General features: G+C 46.4%; 2 protein-coding genes across 3 annotated transcripts in view; one reads left to right on the top strand and one right to left on the bottom strand.

Moving 5' to 3' along the window:
* Positions 1-11,123, top strand: part of LOC149306525 (sodium/mannose cotransporter SLC5A10-like) — a 42,169-nt gene extending 31,046 nt beyond the window's left edge. The window contains exons 7-13 of one of the 2 annotated variants that reach the window (XM_089476768.1): positions 1,824-1,931; positions 3,757-3,907; positions 7,881-8,049; positions 8,691-8,906; positions 9,741-9,780; positions 10,416-10,439; positions 10,596-11,123. In XM_089476768.1, the coding sequence (XP_089332894.1) occupies positions 1,824-1,931; positions 3,757-3,907; positions 7,881-8,049; positions 8,691-8,906; positions 9,741-9,780; positions 10,416-10,439; positions 10,596-10,711 (824 nt within the window). In that variant the 3' untranslated portion in view covers positions 10,712-11,123. Of the gene's footprint in view, positions 1-1,823; positions 1,932-3,756; positions 3,908-7,880; positions 8,050-8,690; positions 8,907-9,740; positions 9,853-10,415; positions 10,440-10,517 lie in introns of both variants that reach the window. The other variant, XM_089476766.1, reaches the window with a different exon arrangement.
* On the bottom strand, positions 11,041-20,542 carry LOC149306527 (GRB2-related adapter protein-like). The gene is made up of 5 exons (XM_089476769.1): positions 19,937-20,542; positions 17,960-18,057; positions 17,527-17,649; positions 13,033-13,201; positions 11,041-11,676 (listed from the first exon to the last, which is right to left on the bottom strand). The coding sequence occupies exons 1-5, from the start codon at positions 20,408-20,410 to the stop codon at positions 11,491-11,493; spliced, it is 1,050 nt and encodes a 349-aa protein (XP_089332895.1). The 5' UTR covers positions 20,411-20,542; the 3' UTR covers positions 11,041-11,490.
* Between the last annotated feature and the right edge of the window lie 1,365 nt (positions 20,543-21,907).

Raw genomic sequence — 21,907 nt, forward strand, 5'->3', positions numbered from 1 at the left:
AATTTTTCAAATGATTTCTGCTCCCGCAAAGCTGGATTCCTCGGAGGATGTTTTTGCCGGTTCCCTGCCAGAAATGCAATGGAGAGAGAGAGTGTGAGCGAAGGAGGGAAGGGAAAAAAGAAAGAGAGGAAAAAAAGGGAACAAGCTGGGTCATAATTTGCTCCTCCCTGCCCTACCTGCAGTCACATGCGCTGGCCCGCCTTTGGCAAGGCCTGTCCCTACCTGCCCCATTAACTCCTTCGCTTTGCAAAAGGCAATGCAACGCAATGCGCCCATGCTTTCGCCTGCATGCTCTGTGGAGATGTGGCAAACAGGCGTGGAAAGCAGGAAACTGACTCAGCCTCGGGAGGCCGGGTCTTGAGGCGGCCGCCTCATGCCAGAGACGGGAGGGAGTCCTATAGTGGGCCCAGCTGGACTTGAGGGTTGCCAGGTGTAAAGTGTGTGCTGGGTGTGTTTTGCAAGTGCATTTGCACCAGGACTGTGATGTTAATGGAGCCGGGTTTTGTTTTGATCCTCTGCTCCTCTGCACCTTTGGAACCCGGGTCATGTTTGCTTTAGGAAGATAGGCAGAGGGTTTATGGGAATTGTTGACTTTGGTGTTAAGTCCTGCTGGGGGCAATAGGGCCGACTCCTTAGTAAACAGAGGCTTGGAAACATTCCTTTTTAAAAACTACATTTGCCAATAGCCAACTGACCAGTTTTTATATATACAGTGGGCCCTTGGTATCCGCTGGGGTTTGGTCCCAGGATCCCTTGGATGCCAAAATCCCTGGATGCTCCAGTCCCATCCATTATGATGGAAGAGTAAAATAGTACCCCTTGTATAAAAGGGCAAAATCAAGGTTTGCCTATGGAAGTTTGTATAGTTTTAACATATTTTCAAGCCGTGGATGCTTGAATCCGTGGATAAAAAATCTGTGGATAAGGAGGGCTGGCTGTATAGGAAATGGAACTTTTTTTGGAAAGCCACCTTGGAATCAGCATTTTCAATAGAGATTGCAATTCCCCCCAAAAAGAGGAACTTTTGCATGCTCTGCTAGTTGGTTTCAACCTTCAGGCTGGCATGGGGAAAGTTACTTTTTAAAGACTACAACTCCCAGAATCCCCCCCCCCCCCGTGGCTAATAGAAGTTGCAGTTGTACAATGGAACCGTGGTAGTCAAAGCACTTTAATTTCTGCGGCTCCATCCTATGGGATCCTGGAGTTTGTAGTTTGGTACAAATCAAAGTATTCCAAGCCACTGAAAGTTAAAGCGGTGTCAAACTGCTTTCTTGCTGCAGTGCAGACTCTGACTCTGATTGATTTACGTTGCAATGGCTATTAGTTAATGGCACCAAGAATCCTCTGCCTGGGAGCAATGGAAGAAATCTGGAGCCAGACGTTTCTCCAGCTCCACCCTTTAAATTGCGGCTGCTGTTCTTCTCTTTTGACTTTGATAAATGAAAGGAGCGTTGCTGGATCAGGCCCCGCAGGACTGCCTAGCCCACCATCCCCTTTTGCCACTGACCCAACGTCACCCTCCAGGGCATGAAGGTTGCAGCTTTCTTCACTGCTTAAAGGTAGACTGTCTTTGCATATGGAGGTTCCGTTTAATACAGGGCTCAACAAAGTGTGCGTTCCCACAACCCTCTTTTGGATTGCCAATCCCAGAATCCCCCGACCATCATGGTCATTAGCTGGATGTGATTTGAGCAGCAACTTTTATGTTGATTTTATTTGGATTTCCACGTATGCATTGCTTTTAAGAGATTATTTGCGTAGTTGTGCTACGAAAACAACAATGTCTGGATGACCGTATTCTCCTTCCTTTCTGTCGGTTTCAGACGAAGTCGGCTGCGTTGAGCCCGCGGAGTGCGCCCGGGTCTGTGGCTCTGAAGTGGGATGCTCCAACATTGCTTACCCAAAACTGGTGATGGACCTCATGCCTAGCGGTAAGTCGGACTGGGTTGCGGTGCACTTTCTTCATCCTCCATAACCTGGGTCACATCTTCAACCCTTGCGGGCTCCTCCTTTTCCAATTTTGCTTGGTAGCCCCCCAAAAATGAGAGGTGTAGTTTGCTTTGGCACCAAGATCCCCCAAAACTACAAACCCAAAGGCTCCATGGCATTGAGGGTGCATCCACACTGTAGGAACAATGCAGTTTGACGCCACTTGATGCTATGGGAACCCGGGATTTCCAGTTTCGTGGGATATTTAGCCTTCAGCGCTTGTGCAACAGCAAACTACGCATCCCAGGATTGCATAGGATGGCACCTTGGTAGTCATGCTGCGTTATTTCTACCATGTAGATTCACCATTAATGCCATGGATTTGCAGTTTGGTTGGATATCTAGCCTTCCCTGCCAAAGAGCTCTGTTTCCACAGCAAACTACGCATCCCAGGGTTGCACAGGATCTATCCATGGCAGTTAAAGTGGTGTCAAGTTGCATCGTTTCTGCAGCGCAGATGCACCCAAAACAAAGCCGCGTTGCAGACTTTTAAGGCTAACCTGTTTATTTTGGCATCAATCTTGGCGGTGAGATTCCACTTGGAGGGAACACAGTAGGAGGCATTTATCCACAATTACATAAATCTGAGAGTGAAAGGAAACAGGAAAAGACGATGGTTAAAGGGTGGTTTATAAGCCTTCAAAGGTCATATAAACCTCCTTTCATCTGATTTAATCTGCTCTGGATGTCAAGGAGTCCCAGGCGAAAGCGACGGAGGCAAAAATCTTTTTGGAAACAGAGGAAGGTGCCTTGGATCCATTAAATTATACAGCTGGCTGGTTTGATCAATGTTTATCTCACCTCTCCTGAACATTTCGAGGCATCCGCTTGCAGTGTCACAATGCAACAACGCCGGTCAAAGTCAATTCGGAGACCATTAAAACAAGCCAAAAGCAACAGCGGCACTTTTTTTAAGGGAAGCCAAACAAGATGCAAAGCGGTTAAAACAACACCGCCGTCTATAAAACTCCCAGCTGGGAGCCAAAGGCTAGGAACAGATTTTCATGGTCAACAGCAATAAAAGTCACGTATTCGATCAAAACTCTTGGGAGAACGTGGGGAAATATGGATTTACCTTGGCCCAGTTCTTGCCCTGTTGCTATGTTTTATATAGTTCCATATTTGCAGCAACAGGTCATGGATAGGATGGTGAGTCCGATTTGGGTTCTGGTCTGAACTTCAAAGAAGGTATCTAAGATGGTGAGGCCTATTTTGGAGGTTGGATCCCACTCCTTGGCTGCATCCACATTGCAGAAATAAATCCAGTTTGACACCACTTGAGCTGCCATGGCTCAGTGCTGTAGGGATCCTGGGATTTGTAGGCTTTGTGCTTTGTTGACTGGTGGCCTTCTGTGGCTTGGCACATTGTCATTGACCCATGGCTTTCTGTGGTTTTGCACGTTGTCTTCGACCCATGGCTTTCTGTGGCTCTGCATGTTGGCATTGACCAGTGGCCTTCTGTAGCTTTGCACATTGTCACTGGCCAGTGTCCTTAAGTGGTTTTCCACATTGTCATTGACTGGTGGCCTTAAGTGCTTTTGCATGTTGTCATTGACCAGTGGCCTTCTGTAGCTTTGTACATTGTCATTGACCAGTGGCCTTCTATGGCTTCGCACGCTGTTGCTGACCAGTGGCCTTCTGTGACTTTGCATGTTGTCATTGACCAGTGGCCTTCTGTGGCTTTGAACACTGTTGCTGACCAGTGGCCTTTTGTAGCTTTGCACATTGTCATTGACCAGTGGCATTCTGTGGCTTTATCTTCTCCAGGCCTGCGGGGTTTAATGATTGCGGTTATGATGGCGGCCCTGATGTCCTCCTTGACGTCCATCTTCAACAGCAGCAGTGCGCTCTTCACGATGGACATCTGGAGGAAGGTGCGGACGGGGGCCAGCGAGAAGGAGCTCCTGCTGGTCGGAAGGTACTAGGAATCTCTGTTAAGAGGGGGAAATAGAAGACATTGTCATTTTATTTAATGCATGGAAAAGCCCCCAACCAAACACCACTGTCCTCTAGCTGAAAGCCCTTTGGGTGGCACACAAGGGATTAAAAATCCTTTCTCTCTTTAAATCTTTATATCCCGCCCTATATCCTAAGATCTCAGGGTGGCATGGAAGTAAAAGCAATGGTAAACAGCTTGAAAAAGAAACCCACTCAAAACTGAAAACGGTGCAAAATGCATTTAGCTGACGGAAAGCATAACAAACATTTCCGCAAGTTAAAACAAGCGCAAGCCGTGCCCAGATTTGGATGAAATCATTCAGTTTCCCCCCCCAATTTATGAGAGAGGCTTTAAAATAAAGCAACCACAATGCAATAAAATCATGACGGAAGAAGCAAGCGCATAATGTGCGATTAAAAGCGGTGGTGGAAAATGAAACATACCCCCACAAAATAATCCCGCAGTAATATCCGAAACCAAGGAGGGAGGGAGAAAAATCCCATTATAGAAATGCAAAAGAGGTGCAGGTTTATGTTAATTGCGCCGCATTTTGTTTGGCATCGTTCTTTTGTTGTTGTTGTTGTTGTGTGCCTTCAAATGGTTTCTCACTTATGACTCCCATAATAAAACCATGCTAATAATTAGTTCTGGAAATAGAGTGGGATACATAATCATCATCATCATCATCATCATCATCATCATCATCATGCAATTACTTGCGGTTTCTGCTTTATTTGCGGGATGCTTTACATGTGCCTTAATCTCTCCTTAATGTCCATCCCATGATCATTGAGAAGTCCTGCAAAGATGCTGTCAAGTTACAGCAACTCAGCCAATGAAATTGCTGACAGATGGCTTTTTAAACCCAGGGATGTGTCTGTGCACATTTGCCTGAAGATAGATGTGGAAGCATGCGTCACGTAACTGGTTTACGTAAGGCGACGGCCATTGTGCCATTGCGCAGTTGCAGCCCTAGAGAGGCAAATCACGCGTTCCTCCCCAGTTGTGTCCACCCAGCCCAGCCTAGAAGGTATTTGGCAGCGCAAGACACACCTGACTTAATGGTTTTTCTTCCTTTTTGACGGCTTGGAGGTCATCCATTTGCTCCTTGTGATGAGTGAGGAACAAGAAAGAGAGAGAAAGAGCGCCAACTTTTGCAAAACGGAGTGCAATTTTGCAACAAAATCTTGCCTCTGAGTGCATAGCCTTGACTTATCCATGCGTCATATCAAAATCCATAACTGGGACCCCAAAATCTGCCCTCGACTTATACATGAGGTTGACTTGTCAAGTATATACAGTGTGTTGGGAAAACACAAGGGGGCTACAGAGTCAATATGTTATTGTTGGGATCCCATGCGATCAAAATTTAGAGAATGCAGTTGTGCCGTTGCACAATCCAGGCTGCGTCTGGATGGAAGCGCCCTGAATCTCTGCCTCTTTCCTTCTTTCCTTATCTTCCCACTGCTTTATTACCTCCTTCGGGGGGAAATGATGTGGGCGGTGGAGAATACATCGGTGGTTACACCTGATCGTAAAAGATTACCGTGGGAGGGAGAAGCAAGCCCACCAAAAATAACAGACAGCAATCCCTGCAATGACGTTGCTCAGCACAAAACAGACTTTGGCATGAGCATGTCTCCATATAAGGATATTGTTATTATTGTTACTGCATTTCCTCGATTCTTTTTGTGCCGCCCGGCAAGACGGGTGTCCTCTCCACCTCTTGTGTTTTTGGCACAACGTCGGTTGCGTAAAGCCGGGCCGATTGCAGGAGACAAGAGCGGGGGAAAGGGATGGATGGGTGACTCACGCCAAGGGCTTCGTCGGAGACAGGCGTGGAAAAAGGAAGAATGGGTTTCGACTGAGGAAGATCCCCTAGAAATCCAGGGAGTGGTTGTGGGCATGGGTTGACACAACTTCTGAGGAAGGAGGCATCCATTGGTTGGGATATCTGTGGCAACTAGGTGGCTTTCCAGCCAATGAGTTGGCACATCTGCTTCGGGTTTCAGTCTGAACTTTGAAGCATCTATCAGTTCGCTATTCCCGCTAACAGGGACATGGCTTCTTGTCTTTGGTCACAAGTCATAAGATGGTACAGACTGAGTGTCCCTTATCAAAAATGCTTAGAGCCAGAAGTGTTTGGGATTTTGGAGTATTTGCATGAGCATAAATGAGGTTTCTTGGAGATGGGACCAAGTCTAAATACAGCATTCATTTATGTTCCATATGCACCTTATGTACACACGTTTCCAACTTACGGCAACCCCAAGTCAAACCTGTTCTGGGGTTTTCTTGGCCAGATTTGTTCAGAAGAGGTTTGCCATTGCCTTCCCCTGAGGCTGAGAGAGTATCACTTGCCCAACATCGCCCAGTGGGTTTAACATTGCCAAGCTGGGAATCGAATCCTGCTCCCCAGAGTCAAAAACTAACTGCCTGTCTTATGCAGATAGCCTTAAGCTAATTTTATACACAACATTGTTAACAATTTTGGGCATGGAGCAAAGTTTGCAAACCGCCAGAAAGCAAAGGCGTCACTGTTTCAGCCCCCATGGGGACAGTTTTGGATTTCTGGATACGGGAGAGTCAGTCTGTACTCTATGGTACTGTATGCTCCTGTTTCTTTTGGGCCCGGAGTCTGTGTGCTCCCCAGAGGATACTATAGGGCCAAAAACTGGCTCCCGAACACATCCCAGATGCCTTTCCTGTCCTCCTATGACCCCCTTGTGTCTAGCCCAGCATCCACCCCTCCTGACCCTGCTCACCTTTCCATGACTCGGATTCAGGGAAGCTATTGAGAAACCATTTGAGCAGACCAGACTGGGCCGGTCTCTTGGGTTTGCTCTATGAAAGAACAGTCATACCCAGACAGGCAAGTGTTGTGTATGTGTGTGTGTGTGTGTCTTTTGTATGGTTCCTGAGTCATGTTTTGTGCCCTGAGAATGATGCTTTTCCCACAAAGGAGTGATGCAAAACTCCATTTCAACGCGTGTGTCCAGAGATGTCCCAAGTTCTTCCTAATGTTGAGATGGAATCTTTTTCCCTGGAGCCTGCATCCATTGCTCCGGATCCTGTTCTCTGGAGCAGCAGAAAACAAGTTCATTCCATCCTCAATATGACATCCCTTCAAATACTTAAACAGGGATATCATATCACCTCTTAACCTTCTCTTCTCCAGGCTAAATATACCCAGCTCCCTAAGTCTCTTCTTTTAGGGCATGTTTTTTTGTCATTTGAATCCATTGGTGTCTCTAGAGCAGCAGAAAACAAGTTTGCTCCATCTCCGACATGGCATCCCTTTGGATATGTAAAGATGGCTATCTTGTCACCCCTCCACCGTCTCTTCTCCAAGCTAAATATACCCATATCCCCAAATCTCAAACCCTTTTCCATGGCATCCCTCGCCACCTGAGTAATAACCCTGCCTTGTTCTCAAGTGTCTGGGACTCCTCTCGGATGTCTGCTTCAGCAAAGTGGCTTCCCAAAAAACAACAGCAGATTGGGCAAGGCCGGGCTTGGCATCCTTGAGATGATCCTATCATCGATCCCATTAACGTCTGACGCAGTCCGGCTGGGTGTCATTTTAGGGTGCTGAGTGATCCCAGCCTACGTTAATGGGTTTTGCATCTTAATTCCTATCTCGGTGCTCCTTGGAAATGAGACTCCTCCAGCGTGACTTGGGATGGCTTCCAAGTTTTTTGTGTGCGATGGATAGATTTGGATTCGAGGGCCTCGCAATCGTAGGTGAGTCAGTGGGAGGCGCTGCATGCTTGCCAAAGCTTCTCTGTATTTTATCTCAGACTAATACTCCCCTTTTTTGCCCCAGATGCGTGGGAGGTTGGTACTACCTACCTAGTGGCAAATATCAAATTCCCCTTCCAAGTTCTCTGAATCATCAGATCCCATGAATATCCCATGAATAGCCCTGTGTGTCTATTGCCGTCCTCTGCAGGATGGTCACTGTTGTCCTGGTGTTGGTCAGCGTGGTCTGGATTCCGATCCTGCAGAGCTCCAACAGCGGTCAGCTCTACATCTATATCCAGTCAGTCACCAGCTACCTTGCGCCGCCGGTCACAGCTGTTTTTCTGCTGGCCGTTTTCTGGACGCGAGCCAATGAGCAGGTAAACCTACCTGGCGTAGGTAAAGACTACTTTAAAAATACCTGGAGCGTGCCCCGTTTTAGGAACTACAGTTCCCAGAAACTATCGACAAACAAGCCCAATGGCTGGGGAAGATCTGGGTAGTGCAGTTTCCCCAAAGTCGCTTCCCCACGTTGTTTAAATCCGGCTAAATTGATTTAGTCTTGCTGAGGCTGCATCTGCACTGCAGAAACAATGCAGTTTGACACCGCTTTAAATATCATGGTTCCATCCTATGCAATACTGGGAGCTGTAGTTTGTTGCGGCACCAAAGCTGTCTGATAAGGAAGGTTAGATATCTCACCAAATTACAAATCCTATGATTCTGGAGGCCAGGGTTCGATTCCCAGCTGTGCCATGGAAACCTACTGGGGTGACTTTTGGCCAAATCACACTCTCTCAGCCTCAGAGGATGGCAAACTACAACTCCCAGGATTTCATAGGATGGAGCCATGGCATTTAAAGCAATGGTTTTGTGGGCTGAGCTGGGAATCGAATCCTGGTCTCCAGAGTCCAACGCACAAAGAACTACACCATGTTGGCTTTTTAGTGGGTTAGTGTTTGTATTGTCTCCGATAAAAGCTTTACCTTGAAGTCTTGGTGACGCTTCTCTCGACTTGCAGGGAGCCTTCTGGGGCCTGATGGTGGGCTTGGCGCTTGGCTTGAGCCGCATGGCGTTAGAGTTTGCACACCCCGCACCTCGCTGTGGTGTCCCAGACATGCGCCCTTCCTTTGTGAAGGACATCCACTACCTCCACTTTGCCATCCTTCTCTGCTTGTTGACCATCGTCCTTGTCGTGGGCATCAGTTTGCTCTCTCAGCCGCCCGATGCATCCCAGGTGAGTTTGCAAAGCAGAGGGAGCTGGACTTTTCATGAAGCCTCTGATCAGGACAGCCCCAAAATATTAGTGGCTAGTAATTGTGCAGATGATTATCACACACAATGGCGCAACTAAATATCGGAAATGCATTGTCGCTGAAATCCCAAAAGGAAACAGAGTGCTTTGAGTGTGTCTTCCTGCATGGCCAAAGTGGCCTGGAATGGATGGCCCTTGACGTCTCTTCCAACTCTGTGATTCTATGATTATTCTTTGGTAGGTTTTTAAACATTAAGCTGGACAGCTATCTGTCGGGAGCACTTCGATTGTGTCTCCCTGCATGGCCAGAGAGGGTTGAATTGGATGGATCCTAGGGTCTCTTCTAACCCTAGGATTCTATGTATTCCTGCATGCATAACCCTTAGGGTCTCTTCCAACTCTGTGATTCTATGAACCAACCTAGAGCTTAGGGAGGTTTGCCATGTTGGATAGGAAATTCTGGGAGTTATACCTGCAAGAACCCAGTTAGCAAAGCCTCTGACAAAGCTGGGATTTATATCACATGTATGGGACTTTTTGCCCCTCTGGCAGGAAATGTGGGGTTTTTATTCCCCGTTCTTCTTAGCCTCACAAACAGAGGGAAAAAAGGAGACCAACCCAAACAGTAATCCAGAGAGCAAACACCGCCTCGGTTTTTCCATCAAGAGCTTTGCTTCTCTGTCAATGGGATGATTTACCGCCCAGCGTCGCTCTTTTGACTGCAACAAGTAATTACAAGTACATGAAACCTTCTGTGTGTTTTTCCCCTCTTTTTTCTTTTGCATGCTTACCAAAAAATAAAAATAACAACGGTAGATAAAAGATGTGACTTGGTGGACCCTTCGTCGCCCAGACGGTGCCCCTCCTGCTGACCTTTCCATGGCCAAATCGCAACCAGAGAATGGCTTCTGTGGATCGGACAAAGAGGGTACGCATGACGCCTAAATGGAGTTGAAACCACTTGAATAAAAAGAGATTTGATGCCTAGAAGAAAGAGAAGTCCATCCTTGGAGCAGCCACTGCAAAGGCATTTGAGGAATAAGCATACAAACAGAGGATAATACTGACTCTGAGGACTAAAAGATGCTGGAGGTGGAAGCCATGGGGTGCAAAGTCACACAGTTTGTGCATCCTATTTGCAAATACATAGCATAGCAGCAGTATACCTGTGAATGGGACAAGACAGATCATAAAAGGCAAAAGTAAATCAACTTTGCTCCCCTCCGGTTGCTCAAAAGCTGGATTGGAAAATGTAAATGTTTCCTGCCGGTTGCCTCCAGTGTTCAGATATATAGGTCCATCATGTATAATTTCTGATGGACTTTTCCTTTATGACTTTCTAAACAACCAGAGCAGCCTGATGCTCCTTATTGCTGTCCAGATTCTTTGGACAATGGACCCCAGAATCCATTTCACTTTGTGAAATATGTTGAAATATTATTTTCTATCCATAAGGACTAGATAGACTGAATCTGGCGCAGTGTATCGAAGGCACTGAGCTGGGGGATTATGGGAGCTTCAATCCAACGCAACCGGAGAACACTGGGTTCTGGAAAACTATAAGACTTCTTCCCTCCTATCTTTTCCTTTCAGATCTCCCGGAAAGGCAACTGTGTGGCAATCCCTGCCAGGTAATGGCTTGCAGCCCCTGTTTTATGGAAGCCAAAAAAGCACCAGAGAAATCCCCCAGCGACATGACAGAATCCGTCTTCTGGGCTCGGATCTGTGGCATAAACGCCATCGTCCTCATCTCTGTCAACGTCTTTTTCTACGCTTATTTTGCTTAAGCGGCATCTTGCATGGATTTCTCCAAGGAAGCAAGAGACTGGGGTCTTTGGACATTATCACACCAGTTTGCTGCCCTGCCATAGTTGGGCTAGTTTAACCATTGGAGTCCAGTTAGCCCTCTGTATCCATGGATTGTTTTTTTATCCACAACATCCATATCCACAGATTCATTATCCACGGATCCAACCATCTCCAGATTGAATATACATACATACATATTCCAAAGACTAAACCTTTGTTTTGCTATAAGGAGTGGCAATTCCCATGCCATTGTATTTAATGGGACTTGCATACTGATTTTGCTACCCAAAAGGGGGTCTTGGAACTAAACGTCAGCAGATACCAAGGTCCTACTGTATTTAACAAATACATAAATTCCAAAAGCAAACCTTGTTTTTACCATTTTATATAAAGGACACCCTTTATACGATGCCATTGTATTTAATGGGACTTGCACACTGATTTTGCTACCCAAAAGGGGGTCTTGCAACCAAACCCCAGCGGATACCAAGGTATTTAACAAATACAGTCAGCCTTAGCTCTCTCCTTCTGCTCCATGTATATTTGGGTTTGGAGAGGCTGAACATCACTGAGTTAAGAGCAATCTGTGTTGTGGGAGTAATGTTTTCCCACCATTGTTCATCTCTTTCTGGAAGAAAGTCCAAGAGAAGGAGCCACTGAGTTTGTATATTCCGTTGCAGAACTTCTGGAGACGTTTTGATTGGCTGCTCTTGCAAAACCTCTTCGCCTCCAATATCGGGACTTAGCCAAACTCAGGTCACATTCGCAAGGGGAAAACGTAGTTCCGGGGCAAGAGGCCCGTTTTCAGCCCAATCCTCCCTCGCCACCAATGTGGGTCGGAGGCGTCCAGGATCTCAAGAACGTCCCCTCTGCAGAAACTCAGCTGGGAAGGGCTTTCGGCCGAGAAGTCGAATTGGGCTTGGACAAACTTTGGCTTCTTGGGCTGCGGGAGAAAGAGACGGAGGCACTGAATGAGAAGAAACGTACAATCGGGAGTAAATATTAGGGCTGTTGGATCTCAGGGCCTAACCCTAAATCTTCAGGTTTCAGAGGTCATTTCCAGGGCAGGGAGACAAGAATGCAAATCCTCCCGTTTTGGAGGTCTCAGCTCCAGACAAGGGGAAAGAGCTGGGTCCAAATGTCCAGCCCAGCTAGGAGAGCAGCAGCTTGCCACAGTTTGCCAGACTTCACTAAGACTTTCCAGGGTGTGTGTGTCTATGTATTGACTTGGGCCTCATTCCCACTACCATTTAAACCGGATCGCAATTGGGTTTGAACTAGTTCAAATGACCCTGGTTCCCACTTGAACTGAATCACTGAAGCAGTTTGGAGAGGGAGGTCATGCACTAGACTCATTTAACCTGCATCTTTTCAACGCTGATTTTCCCCTGCATCTTTTTGGATGAATCGATTCTGCACAAGTGTGAACCAGATGCAGATCAGAATCGATTTAAATGTGCCCTGCCTTCAGCTGGAACAGGTCCGTTTTGAGCCGATTCATTCATGAACGTGAACCACCAATGGGTTTATTTTACAGGGGGGGGGAATGCGATCGGGGCCAATGTAGTGGGAACCACACTCCGCTGTCGAATCGGTCCATTGATTTGGATCGCAAACTGGTTTATTTGTAAGTGGGAATGAGGCCTAAATGTTTGTTCCCCAGGACTCAGGTTTCAGCCTTGAAACCTCAGGGCCCGGGATGGTCTTGAATAGGCAAATTGCGTGAATATGATCTTCCTACAAAAACTAGCCATTCCTAATTGCTCTGAGCAGCTGGTGGCAGATGATTTGGTAAAGGGGAAGACTGGGGAGCAAGGCATCCCGCTCTCTAGAGCATAGAAGGTATCTGAGGGCATTGGGGCAAATATATATATCTATAGATAGATGATAGATAAATAGATCGATTGCAGAGAGCGTACTTGGGCTACCAAGCTCTCCTGGAAGGATGATGCCACTCCCTAGCTTTGCATCCCTGTTTTAAGAAGGCAGTATTCATCCTGGTGTAGCGGTTTCCTTGTTTGACTACAGCTCTGGAGTCCACGGTTCGAATCTCTCTCAATCATGGAACCCAGAGGGTGATCTTGGGCATGTCACACTCATGCTCAGAGGAAGGTAAATAGTGAACCTCCTTTGAATTAACCTTGCCAAGAAAACCACTGTGATAGTGTCGCCTTAGGGTCCTCATAAGTCATCAAGGTCTTGGAGGAACCCAACAACAATTCATGGAGGAAGGCAAGATGTTGGCTGAATTGAATTGGATAGACATACACACACACATATACACAAAGAGCCTACTGACCTCCTGCATTTCTCTGTGGTCTCGGAGGAAGACCTGGCCCTTCTTGGCGATGCTGTTGGTCCTGTAGAAATCCACCAGCTCATTGACGGAGTTGAACCTCTCCTCCCAGAGGTAGTATTTCCCTTTCTTCTCTCGGAGGACTTTGAAATGGAGGACCTGGTCTCCATAGCTGTAAAGGGTGGCAGAGAATCAAATGAGGCAGAGTTGGAATAGGGCACAGTGGAACAAAGTGGACATTGGTCACCGCCAGCAAGCGGTCACCACTATCATCACATACATTGTGTATTAAGCATGGTTTTGGAGATTTATGGCATGAGAAAACAAAGCAGAAATGGAACCAGGGAAGAAATATTTGGGATTTTCACTTTCTTCTTCCTGGATTTTGGAATATTTGCATATACATAATGGGATATATTGGAGATGGGACCCAGGTCTAAATATGACATTCATTCATGTGGTGTAGCAGTTTGAGCATTGGACTACAACTCTGGAGACCAGGATTCGATTTCATGTCGGCCATGGAAACCTACTGGGTGACCCTTGGGCAAGTCACACTCTCTCAACCTCAGTCGAAGTCAATGGCAAGCCAATGGCAAAGTGGCACAGGTGAGACCTTGCAAAGTGTGTATGGTGCACTTCTGTGTCACCTTAATCCTTCTGGTTGCGGTTCATGTTTTATTTGAAGTTGACAGATTGACTGGTGGGCTTCCCAGCGCCCAAAGGGAGGTTGTCCCAGTTGCGGCCAGTGGCTTCCACATCCATTGACTTATTCCCGATGTTATAGGATCTATCCAAGGTGCTTCGGTGGCTTTGGAGCGAGCGAGCAACTCCCTTTTGACAGCAAAGGAGGAGCCCAGCGTCCCATTTAAGAGGATTATACGCCATTTAGGCGTATCTCCATCTGTCATCTCATGTTCCCATCACTTGAGACAAGAAGCTCAGGTTGCTGAAGGCGGAAATGGAGAGCCCAGAAATAATTGTGGGCTTTTATTCGCTTTTATTGACTTTTGCTTGGGAAGGGCTTTGGATTTCACAGGTTCCCCAAACATTAAAAGCTGGGGTTTTTTAAAGTCATCCGAACTTTCCCATCCAGCGCCATTTTTCAGGCGGACATTTTCAACTTTGTAGGGGCAACTTGTAGGGTTGCCAAAACGAACAATGGAAAGGGGGTTTTGGACCTTGTAGAAGACGGTGTTGTTTGTTACCCGGTTGTGTGACAAACAACAACTCTGAAATTCCCTTTTGGCAACCCTAGAAGTCATCTAGGGTTGCCAAGCTGAAAAATGGTTGGGAAGAAGACCAGAAATCATCTGACAGTCAACGCAGTATATTGGTTTGAGTATATTGTTTAGACTATGGACCTGGCAATCTGGGTTTGAATCCCAGCTTGAGCATAAAACCCCACAAATCACACTCAGTCTTGGAGGACGGCAATGGCAAGCCCCCTTTGAAGCAACTTGCCAAGAAAACCCACGATACATTGGCCTTTGTTGTTGTTGCTGCGTGGCTTCAAGTCATTTCCGACTTATGGCAACCCTAAGGAGAACTATATCAAGTCCCTAAATTGGGAGAAAGGCGGGATATAAGGAAATAAAATAATAACAACAACTTATCATGGGGTTTTCTTGCCAAGATTTGTTCAGAGGAGGTTTGCCATTGCCTTGCCCTGAGGCTGACAGAGTGTGACTTGCCCAGCATCACTCAGTGGGTTTCATGGCAGATCTGGGAATCGAACCTTGGTCTGCAGAGTCTTAGTCCAATGCTCAAACCACAACGCCACACTGGCTTTTCCAAATTTGCCTTAACTAATAATAATTAGAAATATGGCCGTATAGCCAGGCCCATCCTGGAGGCGTGGGATGGAGTTTGGTACCCAGGGAAATAGGGCCATAATGTGCGCATTACGCTATAATCCGCACACCTTGCCTAGGTTCGCCGTAAAACCATCAGCTGCAAATGTCAGCTCAAGCAGGTAGTTAACAACAGTTGGCACGAACATGGTGTTTTTTTGGGAATTGACTACAGCTTCAAGTGGCGACTTGCGTTTCATGGAGGAGCCACTGCAGATCAAACAACGCGCAAGGCGTGTTTTTAATGAGGCTGACATGGCTGTCGACGCAGCTGGCGCAAAGCGAGGACCCAGCCAACATCTTGGGCTCCGGCTCTTAAAAAAGAGGAAACAGGGCCACTCAGAATGGTGTGGTTTCATTGTCGGACTCAGGCTGACGTAGGAAAGGCCCCATTGAGATGCCCCTTTGGGCATCTTTTATTTTGCCCCAGAGGTGAAAATGACGCCCTAAGATTTTTAAACTCATAAATTTAAAAGTCTGCCTTTGCCTCATTGGGGAAGATTTACGACCCCAGAAGAATGATGTCTAACTTTTTAATATCCCTTTCCCACTTCAAATGTGGAGCCAACTGGGTGGAGGACGGCAGTGAGGTAAGGAAGGTGCCAGGCTGAGACACGGGCAAAATTTATGCCCCCGACTTGCCCCAACCGAACAAGGCCTAGGAGGGGCTATTTGGCTTCCTTTTGAAAAGTCACAAGTCTATGATGAATCTGGAAAGAGCAAAGGGATTTGTGCGTACCCTCCAACTGTCCCAATTTGAGGAGACAATCCTGGTTAACCCTCTTCTATCCCACTTTTCCAGTTGTTTTTAAAACGTCCCTGTTTCTCTCTCCTCTTCCCACTTTCCTTCTTTTTCCTCAGCTTATTTCCATTGCAAATCTACCAGTTTTCCCAGTTTGGTAGCAATATTCCCGATTAATCCTCTTCCATCCCACTTTTCCAGTGCTTTTAAAACATGTTGGTTTCTCTCTCCTTTTCCCACTTTCCTTCTTTTCCTTCAGCTTATTTTCATTGCAAATCCACCAATGATCCCAATTTACCAGGGATATTCCCAATTAATCCTCTGCCGTCCCACATTTCCATCTGCTTTTAAGACGTCCCGGTTTCTCTTTCCTCCTCCCGCTTTCTCCATTTTGTCCTCTGTTTGCCTCAATTGCTGCAAAATCGGTTCCAGTTGCAAAAATAGTGTTCAATGAACTGAGCAGGGGATGGGGACAGAGGAAGGAGCAATATCTTTCCTTTCCCAATTGAACGAGGCAAAAACAAACTGCTGTAGCCTCTCCTAGCTTGTGGGTCTTTCTTCGTCAATAACGTTTGCCATCTTCGCTCCATGTCTCCCAGTTTCCCATCCATGAAAAGCTGGAAGGTGTGCAGCTGCAGGGTTGGCATGGAGGCCAAATGAGCTCATGTTCTCTCCGCTTTGCCTCCTCCTTGGGCATCCTCAGGGTCTGCAAGTACAGCGCTTTGTAATTTGTTGCCCTTGGCATGCAGAGCTCCCTGGGAGGTTGGCACGGCTTGGGTGTTGCCACCTTCCTTGGCTCCATTGCTTGGGAGATCAGTTTCAACTTGAACGCGGCGGACCCAACCTGGCCCTCCCTTCCTCTCGGGCATCGTTTTCTGCAAAGGAATATCATTTTGGAGCATGGTGCTTTGGTAGGTGGCAATGCCAAGGATGTCCTCATGGCAGGTGCTGGAAATAATGAAGGGATGCTGGCAAACAAGGGTGCCAGTCACACTTACGTTTTTCGCATGGAGAGATTCACATTTGTGAATCGATTCAAAATCGAGTCGCCGTTCCCACTACATTTTAAGGCAATGAATCTCTCCCTTGGCATTTAAATCTGGTCTGAAGTTCCCATTCGTCACCATTCTGGATCAAAATAGAGGCATCTCTGTTTCCTGAACAGTGGCTGCATGATCCGAATAGATCCGAAAGCTTAGATGTGGATCGTTGTGGCTCTAAGGGGCCATTCAAAAACTTCCCTTTTGATATGTAATAAATTACTGGAAGGCACATAAATAAATACAGCTTATTACATGCGGCGGAGCATTTGTGTGTTGCAGAAATCTCACAATAATGTGTGATAGGGATGGATTGCCCTCTGGTGTGAGAACCAAGTATCACAAACACATCCCTACGCAACTTTTTGCAATGCTGGAGAGGGTTAGGAAAGTGTCCTTTTTGCAAGAATTTTTGGCAATTACTATAAGTCAACCTCATGTATAAATCAAGGGCATGTTTTAGGGCCAAATTACGGGTTTTGACATGACCTGTGGATAAGTTGAGGTTAAAATCTAGAAGCATGTAGACTCAGTGCAAGATCTCCAGCTGAGGGTTCCCAAGCTTTGGTCCTCCAGACCTTTTGGACTCCAGCTCCCAGACTTCTTTGACTATTGGGGATTCTGGGAGTTGGAGTCCAAAATTATCCAGAAGACCAAAGTTTGGGAATGGCTGCAAGAAGACTATCCCCAGCAGGAAGCTGTCCAGCCTCATTTTGGAGGTGTCCAGAGAAGGAGACCTTGCCACCTTTCTAGGGCATTGGCTCTATTATTGAACTGCTCTTGGAAGTCCAGTCGAAATCTGCCCTCCTATAACTTCAGATCATTAGACCATTTTGCAGAGGAGAGAAGGAATAGGACTTACTTTACAGAGATGGAGAAATCTCCCGGGCTGCTCTCGCTTTCTCGGATGAGAAAGGCTCCCCGGAACTGGCGTCTCAGGAGGGCCTTTTCCGCCTCTTGCCTGGAAATCTTGCCAGAGAACCACCTGGATATAAGAAGCCAGAAAGTGGCATCAGTAGAGCCCTGCCAAGGGACCGGAGAACAAGGGACCCGTGCCAATGGGGTTGCCGGCACACTTCTGGTCTCAAAAAGCAAGCCTAAGAGTCACGATTGTAACTATCCATTGTATTTAATGGGGACCTGAGCATCCATGGATTTTGGTATCCATGAGGTGCCTTGGAACCAAACCCCAGGAGATACCAAGGGCCCACTGTAATGGCATTAAAGCCCTAAATGCCTGGGGACCCAAACGCTTGAAGGAGTCCTAGGTCTTCCTCAAAGGAGGCCTTACTTACGGGTGAGGCTTCATTTTGATGTAGTTTTGGGGGACGAATCCTTCAATGCCAAAGAGCTCGGCTTTGTACCAGTTGAGGTCACCTTCCATGTTCAGGATCTGTCAGGTCCCCAAAACAGAAGGAAAGGTAAAGAGGTGCATTAGGGGACCAGGTGGGGTGCAGCCACCCCCCAAATTTGGGAGGCCTAAGGGATTCGAACCCTGGTCTCCCAGCGTCTTTAGTCCAAGATCCAAACCATTACATTATGCTGGCTATATATAATGGTATGATGTGAAAGCAGCTGTGATTTCAAACCCAGTTTCAGAAAGGAAGGCCTTCTTCACTTTGCTTTTCTGTCTATATTTCCCAGCATTCAACACACAAACAGCCCATCATGGTGAGAAATTGCACTCTCTCAGCTGCAAAAAGAGGATCTAAAAAACATTATCTCCCTTGGGACTTAATGGTTCAGTGCAAAGGAAGCAACGCCTGAGCGTGGGTTGGATGCAGCGGACCTGAACAGTCACCAAATGCAAGAAAAGGGAAAGAACGCATGAAGCGTTTGGGGCACAGGGTTAGTACAGTTGGCCCTCCTTATCCACAAATTGAGCATCCGTGGATTTTGTTATCCACGGGGGGGATTCTGGAACAAAACCCAGTGGATAACAGGGGCCCACTGTATTATGAAAACCGGAGAGAGCTGTGTGTCTCTGTGTGCGTCTGTGTATGCGCCTTCAAGTCACTTGTGTAACTTGTGCAACCCCCAAGGTTTTCATAGGCAAGGGATCCTCATTTTTGCTACTTGCTTCCTCTGAAACATAGCCTACAGCATCTGGCATTTGTTGGTGGACTCCCATCCAAGTATTAACCAGGGCTGGCCTTGCTTAATGTCCAAGATCAGATGGGATGTTTGTGTGTGTGTCTGTGTGTGTGTGTGAACACATACTTCTCCATAGAGAATCATTGGGGAATACTTGTCCATAGGGAAATATAGGAGAATACCTGCCCATAGGGAAACCATTCTTGCCCATAGAGAATCATTGGGGAATACGTCCCCATAGAGAACCCATACTTGTCCATAGAGAATGATTGGGGAATACTTGCCCATAGGGAACCAAAGGAGAATACCTATCCATAGGAAAACCATAGTTGCCCATAGAGAACCCATACTTGCCCATAAAGAATCATTGGGGAATACTTCTTCATGCCCACCTGTTTTGCCCCTTAATCAAGGAAGCCACAGGCGCTGCCTCTCCTAGGGTCACCGTAAGTCAGTGCGAGCTTGACAACAATTAACTACAACAGGAACAAGGTTTAAATCAGGGATGACAATTATAGAGTCCCTTAGATGATGTGGGACTGTAACTCTCATATCCCTTTACCAGCTGTGCTGGCTAAGGCTGTTGAAAGCTGCTGTTTTTCTGGAGGGCCATAGTTTGAATAAGTGAGTTTTAAATTAACATGCAGACTGCAGTGTTAAAACAGTGGCATGCTTTGGTGATAATTATAGAGTTTTGGAATATTCTGCATTGGAAGAATTAACCAAAAAACCCCACATAGTGCATGCATTATCTTTATTTTAATATCTATAGAGGCATTATATCTCTAAACATGTGAAAGCAAAGTCTTCATGTTCTGTTTAGATGGATAATCTACTCTTTTGTATATGATGATATTTGAAGATCTTGCAGAGTGGCATAACTAACCCATAGCAATGAACTGTGTACCCTTGTGGAATAATCTATAGATCTATCAAAAGAGAATGTTGTCCATAGGGAAACATAGGAGAATATGTTTCCATAGGGAAACCATACTTGTCCATAGAGAATCATTGGGGAATACTCCCCCATAGAGAATCCATACTTGCCCATAGAGAATCATTGGGGGATACTTGCCCATAGGGAAACATAGGAGAATACTTGCCCATAGGGAAACCATACTTGCCCATAGAGAATCATTGGGGAATATTTGCCCATAGGGGAATAGATTCATTTCTACCTTGAGTGTGTCTCCCTTCTTGAAGGCTAGTTCGTCCTTCTCTTCGGCTCGGAAGTTGTAGAGGGCTACGGCCTCCATCCTTGCTCTGGGGACTCCTCTTAGGGTCCAAAGGAGACCTCGAAAGACATGCAAATGATGCAAACGCTTTACGTATTCGCTAAACCTTGCTGGCGTTTTCACAGCCGGACGCACAAAAGCTGGCCTAGTCTGCGAGAAATCTCTTCTTGCGAAGTGGCGAGTCCAGCTTTCTTGTCTCTTGTGGACTCTAAGGTTTTGTTTCCTGAGCGTCTTGTGGTCTGCAAGAAATAAAGTGAAAGAAGAAGAGGAAGGAGGGAAAGAACCCACATGTGAAAACAAGACCGGAAACATCTTTAAATACAGCTGTGTAGGTGTGAAGGAGAAGACAACAGAAGTACCATCTGCAGAAACTGGTCTTCTGCCATAGACAGAGGGGATTTCGAACTCGTTTCCCATGATGACGGAGAACAGCTTTCACGAAGGTTTCCTAATTCTATTTAAGACTCGCACCCTTGCCTTTCGGAAGGGAGTGTGAGACGTAGTGCCAACAGCACAAAGTTGAGAAAATGATGATGAAGATGATGATGATGATGATGATGATGAATTCATGTTTATCCCGCCATTGCTCCAAAACTGGGAGTGAAAGCAACACAGGAAAAATAATAATTAAAACCCTTGCTAAAATTGCTGTGCTTTCAAGTCGTTTCCAACTTATGTATGTGACCTTATTGCTTTCCCCTGAGGCTGAGAGAGTGTGACTTGCCCAAGGTTTCCCAGTCGGTTTCATGGCCAAGCTGGGAATCGAACCCTTGGTCTCCTGAGACGCAGTCCAATGCTCAAGCTGCTACGCCGAAATTATGAACATGTAAATAATGTCATATTCAGGGGTAGCCACGTTGGCCATATAGCAAAGGACAATAGTATCCAAAATCCACAAAACAGGGATCCACCAAAATGCACAAAATACACAATGCAAGCTTTCGACGCTCGCCGGCTTCTGCATCAAGCAAAGGCTCCATCCTATGGAATCCTGGGATTTTCAGTTTGCAGAGAAGGCTATATATCTCACAAAGCTACAAACCCCACAAATCCATGTCACTGAGCCTTGGCAGCTAAAGTGGTTCCAAAGTGGATTCATTGTGCAGCCATCATTTCTAGACCTCATTTTGGACACAAGAGGGCAGATGTCTTCCACTGCCGGTGATTGAGAGAATGGAAAACTCTGTGTGTGTATAGACTATATCTATATGTACCTGCAAGTCAGTTGTCGATTTTTATGGCAACCTTGTGAATTTTCCACAGGGTTTTCATAGGCAAGGCATCCTCAGAGGTAGTTTTGCCAGTGCCTTCCTCTGAAATAGAGTCTATATCACCTGGGAGGCATTCCTCATCTTTTAAAATTCTGGAGTGCATGAAAAATGAAGCGAAAGGAAAGCATCGGCTTGACCTCTTCAGGTTGCGCAAATCGATTTTTGGCTTCTCGGCCGTCGCTAATTTAAAATGGATCGTGGAAGGTGTCTTTGTCCTTGTGTTGCTGACAGTAGAAGTGGAATAAATCTTTTTATTTTCCTTCTTCCCAAATTCACTGGCCCATCAAGTCATAACTAACAATTTCCACTCTTAATGAGAACTATTAACTGGTCTGGCGCACACCGACGGCAATGACAGGTACAGAATATCCCTCCCTGGATCCTGGCAAAGGCCCATGAAATGAATAGCTTTGTGCTTTGTGCATTTGAGGAGATACCCAAGCCAACGATTGCCAACTTCCTCTGGCTGTCTTTGCTCCTGTGCCTTAAAATGCAACCAGTCACCCATGAATTTCGCCAGCTGTACAGGAACCAGAATAACTTTGTATGCGGATGATTTGTCTCCGTTTTTCCATGATGCTGATCACTTTGGCGACTCTTTCCTAGCATCCTGGGTGATACTCCTTAGCTTATATGACTTGTT

This window comes from Sceloporus occidentalis, unplaced genomic scaffold, assembly GCF_023333645.1.
Source record: "Sceloporus occidentalis isolate IW3139 unplaced genomic scaffold, rSceOcc1.0.p SCAF_10, whole genome shotgun sequence".
NCBI classification, from domain to species: Eukaryota; Metazoa; Chordata; class Lepidosauria; order Squamata; family Phrynosomatidae; genus Sceloporus; species Sceloporus occidentalis.